This window comes from Anarrhichthys ocellatus, unplaced genomic scaffold (assembly GCF_004355925.1).
Source record: "Anarrhichthys ocellatus isolate YVR2014 unplaced genomic scaffold, GSC_Weel_1.0 scaffold15, whole genome shotgun sequence".
Taxonomy (NCBI): domain Eukaryota; kingdom Metazoa; phylum Chordata; class Actinopteri; order Perciformes; family Anarhichadidae; genus Anarrhichthys; species Anarrhichthys ocellatus.
The window spans coordinates 6,564,054-6,569,932 of NW_022280045.1; the positions used below are offsets into that span (position 1 = coordinate 6,564,054).

The 5,879-nt window shown below is 39.7% G+C and overlaps 2 protein-coding genes across 2 annotated transcripts in view; one reads left to right on the forward strand and one right to left on the reverse strand.

Annotated features, from left to right (window-relative positions):
* Nucleotides 1-2,125, reverse strand: part of LOC116387619 (uncharacterized) — a 15,045-nt gene extending 12,920 nt beyond the window's left edge. Inside the window, exons 1-2 of the mRNA XM_031854880.1 lie at nt 2,052-2,125; nt 1,368-1,513 (exon numbers count right to left, since the gene is read on the reverse strand). Of these exons, the coding sequence (XP_031710740.1) occupies nt 1,368-1,479 (112 nt within the window). The 5' untranslated portion in view covers nt 1,480-1,513; nt 2,052-2,125. The remainder of the gene's footprint in view (nt 1-1,367; nt 1,514-2,051) is intronic.
* A 2,686-nt stretch (nt 2,126-4,811) lies between these two features.
* LOC116387731 (calsyntenin-2-like) overlaps nt 4,812-5,879 on the forward strand; it is a 126,535-nt gene continuing 125,467 nt past the window's right edge. Inside the window, exon 1 of the mRNA XM_031855075.1 lies at nt 4,812-4,991. Coding sequence (XP_031710935.1) covers nt 4,919-4,991 — 73 coding nt within the window. The 5' untranslated portion in view covers nt 4,812-4,918. The remainder of the gene's footprint in view (nt 4,992-5,879) is intronic.

Consider the following 5,879-nt stretch of genomic DNA (forward strand, 5'->3'; position numbering starts at 1 on the left):
TATATATATATATATATATATATATATATATATATATATATAATCATTTTTATACTTGTAAACGATCAATGAAATGATTTGATTGATTCCCCTTGTTGTCTGTTGTTCAAACAGACAACAACGTGGGGTGTTTAAAGCTGCATTAATTGATATTTGGGCCACAGGAGGGCTTCCCAACAAGCTGAAACACAAAGCCCTCTTATTATTTTTAGAGTTGTTACGGTTAATGTGCTAGAAAATAGCCGACTGTCACATCAAGAAGACATTTAGCATTCATTTAGAGCTTGTTTATGGCAACCTTATTCTCCTTTGAACCAAATATCCTGAGACAAATATCTGCATCTTTAACTTGCTAGGTGCTCAACTTTCTTCTCCAGCTCGTCTCTAACTCTGTGTGTCTGCTGTCTGGTGCTGGATAGATCACAGACAGAAGGTTTATCGGGGCCTGTTGGTTGTAAACAGCTGCTGCTGGTAACAAGGCTGATGAAAGTGAGGAACCAATAAACTTGTGGACCGTAAAAGAAAAACAATGAGCGAGAGTCGAAAAAGCTTTCTAGTTCTGCAGATACCTCTCTTGCAATAGAAATAAGTAGTTTGATAATTTTTTAATATAAAGAATATTAATTGGTTAAATTAAACACAATCCGAGCTTTCCATAAGTGCCGGCTGCCGACCAAACAGCCGACTAATTTATTATGTTAAATTTAGATTCTGATAAAATAGTTTTAGTTAACAGGTTCCTGTTCGCTGTGCGTGTACATGTGGCGACCACTAGCCTCAGCTTCAAAACAATGCGAGCATGATGATGTAAGTTTACAGTTTAAAACGTCCTAGAACACTTTTGTATTTTTTGCCATTGACTAATTATGCAAACGTATGTCACATGCCCCAAATCATGTTTTAAAAATGAAATATGATGTAATGAAACTTCCAGCAGTAATATACGGTATATGAACAAGCTGGCATAGGTTTATTTCATATTTATTTATGTTTATTCTATTTCGTTTTAATATGAGTGTATTTATGTTTCTAGTTAAACAAAACATGATCCATCATGGTGGCATGTTTCGATAAACCTTATAGTGAAGGTGTCAATAAATAAATTAAAAATAATAAATCAGGTCTTATGATTCTTAATTCTTAAGTTCTGACCAGTCAGGAATAAGTGTGGTTATAAATACTAACAGCTATTCACAGACGAAGAAGCCTCGTTTTCCTTTACAGTAATTCACTACATGTCTACAACCGGGCAGGCAAAATTCATTAGATGATGCAATAATTAAGATCAGTGAATATTATGGAATAGAGATTGCAATGGGCCAGATGCCACCAAATTTGTTCTTTTATGGCCAATGTCTGGATCTGACCTGTGCTGTGCATGTGGTCTCTGGCCAGCTCAAACAGCCTCATGTGCTGGTTGGTGATGGGATTAAAGGAGCCGCAGGCGAGCAAGACTAGTGGAACACGGCGGCTGGCCATCTTTAGTTTACCCCTCGCACCACTGTCAGAGAACCTTTGGGGGGGAAAGCAAAAGAAAGAGTAATTAACATTGTGGGGAAAGTATGTATGAGAAAGGCGTTAGTATAGGTGCCACAGCATAGGCATGCTCTGCTCATTCATCATTGGGACACTCAAAGCAGTTAGAAACCTGGCAAGAATAAGTGTGATGGCATTTTACCGGAGTTTTTATGTGAACATGACATGAAGCTAGAGCGAAATTAATTGCTATGTGCGACAGAGAAAGAGACCCTCGCTTGTTTTGCTTTGATGCTAATTTAGGTAATTTAGAAACTATGGGTTGCTGTGGTTTTTGGGAGCTGTTACAGCGCAATTTACGTCAGAGGACAGCTCAAACAGATGCCCACATCGCTCAGTCAACGGAGCCTTGCCATTGAACTAGAAGCTAACATTAATTAGCCTAGCACACCAAACTACGCGACCACCTCACATTCAAGTGAACGGATAGATTACGCTGAAAAGTCGTACATCGTAACGGTCATATAACCAAACACACAACGGTTAAAGGTAGGAATGACAAATAATAGGTTTACCTTCGTTTCACATTACTGTTCGGTAAGTGTGTCACACTCTTTCCACTCCCTCGTTCTGAGAGGCTGTTGCTCGATAGTTCCGCAGAGAAAAACGGACTGAAGTGCGACCCCTGGTGGAAGAAGGGCGTTCTGAGCAAAGTGACGGAGCTCTCCGTGGTGCTGAAATGCAAATAGCCCGACATAGTTGTCATGCATTAGCTATTTATTTGCGACCAGCATTACATTGTTGTACAGAATTTCAATACGTTCTTGTGCCTCTGTGGATAAGGGTAGAAACCTTCTGGAATCATATAAGCTGACCTTTACAGCAGTGCAACATCAAACAGCTATATGTGCTCCTGGTAACCTTTCTTTCCATTGTTGCTAACTGCTTGTCAGATGGAAAGGAGCAACTTTGTCGAACACTAATTGACTGTCTGGTTGTACGGCAATTGGCTTTTCCAATAACTCTTCTTTGTCGCAGAGGTACATGGATAACATTGAAAGAATGCGATGGTTCAAGTACTGTAAAGGCTATTTCATTTCACAGACCTTTGGTAGACACCACGAAAATACAGTAAACTGCCCAGTGTATACAGTTATGGCTGCAAGAATTGCACATGTGTGCACACCGGGTATGCATGCACAAACAACCCTTTTCACATATTTTATAGTTTTGTAAGTGCAGTTATTGTCAGAGTTGAACCCGTCAATGAACTATGGGTTACAGAGGCCTTTTGCATTTAAAGTATTGGTACAAAAGAATGTGTGCATGCATGCCTCATTTTGTCTTTGTGAAGTCAAATACTGTCATATTTCTGGGCTAAAACTTGTTATTGATTTTACTGCTCAGTCTGTATCAGTTAAAATCCACAACTACCTCCATACCACCACAGAGGAGTTGGAGTCTTACCCAATAATATGTGATGCCACACCAGAGTTAGTGCAGATAGACAGGAAAAGAGCTCCCAGAAGTGGAAAGCCAAAAAGGCAGACAGCCTACCCATTTGTGTGAAATGTTGAGAGTAAGATGTGTACTTGTCAAAAACAGAACAAGCAGTGATGCCACAGTGAATATCTCCGTATGTCACCTGTCCTGAATGATTGCTGAGCTGATGGCTTTGGTAGAAGGACAATATTTTCTTCCGTCACTGCTCTGCTGTAACTTAGCTGGCACTACCCATGGAAACAGCCAATTGGGAGTATGTGTGTGTGTTAGTGACTGTGTGCACATGTGAATGTGGTCCTGCATGTGTTTGTCTGCATGTGTGTGTGTGTGTGTGTGTGTGTGTGTGTGTGTATTTGTCTGTTCTGTCTTTGTTATCCTCTTAACTCACTTGAGGTCTGCCCTCTCTCTCTCTCTCTCTCTAATCCCCAGATCACACACCCACACACAACACACAAAGAAGCATGGGAAAATAATTGAAGAACATACGGCCGTTTCAGAAAACCAGTGAATCTGCCACAGGGGGAAAACTGAAAGTCTCAAATCTGCGGTGGGCTCTTGTTAGGAGGATACAGCTGGAAAACATCACAGCAGCAGCTGCTTCAATTGAATATGAAAGGAGTATCGCTGTAAGAAAATAAAAATGAAAATACACAGTTCATCTTCTTAATGAAAGTGTTTTGTTTTACATGTTCCAAATGTAGCCTAACTCAAACTGGACATTAATGGAGAATGTGCGTCAAGGATGCAAATTGGTTGCTGAGTCTAAAATCTAAATATCAAAATTGCCAGCAATTGGACATCAGCAGACATCAGTGTGGCTCTTTCACGATACACATAAGTCATTTGATATTTTTTTAATGTAAAGAATATGAATTGGTCGACATTATCCAGGAGCTTTTATAGGAGCTGCTTTGACCCTGAAGTTAAAGTCAAATTAAACACAATCTGAGCTTTCCATAAATTCTAGAATCAAATGTAATCTTACATCTTTTATTATTACGATAATAAGTATGTTAGTTTGAAAATAATGAAGAGATAGTCTGATTAGTTATCCATACTCATACACAACCTCTTCAGACAGTGGTGGACATTGCTTTAATTTTAAGGGATTGCAAGCCGAAAGGTTGGAAAACACTGATTTGGAAGCTGTTTCATGTGTTGAAAAGCGTGAATCACAGGAGAATTAATGTTTCTTGTGTGATCCTCTAGCTCCCATAAGAAAATCACCCTTTACTTTATTTTCTGGGATTGTGGTAAGCACCTGGTGTCCTTGCCATAGCTTAGGGTTTATTGAATCGATTGAATAACAGTAGCTGTATTCTTGTAGAGGAATGCAATCACTGACTGCAAATTCTCGGTTACAGCAGCCCTCTCCAAGCCAATCACCTTCCTCTCTTAACACCAAACTACCAACACATTCACACTCACACTCATCTCGGACAGATCCCCTCCTCTCTATTACTAGCCCCTTCTGTCTCATTAACAGCTATGTCAAGTTCGCCAAACAAAGGCAGATTTTGCCCAGAAAGGACGCTTTTATTCTTCAAAATAAATGTGCACAATTTGTCATACTTGGGGGAAACCTTTTTTTAGAGCACCCATAATCATTAGAGTGTGAACATATATTTTAGAAAATTAAAATTGTCACTGTTTATAAATATTTCCTTGTTTTGATACCTGTATTTGACATTATTCAAGATTAACAGTCGATTGTGTTTTATTTTGAATACTAAAAAACCGGAAACTTTGTTTCATTGACGCTGTTTAAACGTCAGTATGTCTCTCTCTCTTTGCCCACAGTGCCCATGACTGTCTCTCTACCTTTCCACTATCCCTCCCGCGACCGACCAGTTGAAATCATCCTTGCGCGCTTGGGAGGTGATCCAGGATTTCGGAAGAGGAGAGGACGGAGAGACATCACCCACACTGCTCGACAAACATGCAGATACTCGGGGTCCCTTTTTTGCTGTTTTGGCTCATTTTGGGCCACTCCTGCGCTCTCGGCGGAAAAGGTAAGAGGAACAAAAATAATAATAATTTTGGCTTCGAAATGTCTGATCGCTGTTTCGCTTTTGAGTTGCACAAGTAACGTTAGGCAAGGAAAGCAGCAAGCGTCCGTCCTGCAACTTCGTCACCATTTACGTATGGCGATTTGTCTTTCTCTATAAGTTCTGCTGAATATTCGGTCACTTAATGCATTTTTTTTCTTGCCAACTATTGACTAGTTACTCAAAGTTCACGTAACGGCAGGCAGGGCAATGAACGGGACAGGTGTTCAGTTTGGTGGGAAGTTGCAGCCTATATTGCAATGCAACTGTAAAAGGTGTGTGTGTGTGTGTGTGTGTGTGTGTGTGGGGGGGGGGGGTGTTTAATTATCGATTAATCATTTGCCCAGTAGGCAATAGTGCAATAGCGAAAATCGCCCATTGTAATTTCTTATAACCCAATATAACGGCGTGTTTTACACTAAATATATTCAATTTATACATTAACGTTACATAAGACAACGACACGCAGCAAATACTTACAAATCAGAAACCTATAGGGAATGGTATGTATGTTAAATAAATAAATAAAAAACTCATTAACAAATTCGGACTAATCGATTCAGCTCTGCTGGTAAACATAATTCTGAACATACTATAAGAATTCCTATATTAGCACATTTATGTAACCCTTTAACGGTTGCTGGGAAACTCTTCTTCTCATAACATTGTGTCTTGGAGGCAACCTTACATGCCGGTTGCTTTTAAAAATGATTAACACCATAAACACGATATTTATTGAGTATATCAGCAGTTATGTTGCTTGTCATGATTGGCTGGTTAGCCAGTGATCTGAAGATGATTTCTAACTATGATAATCGATTAGTACTCAGGGAGGGCATGCACGGTCAGGGC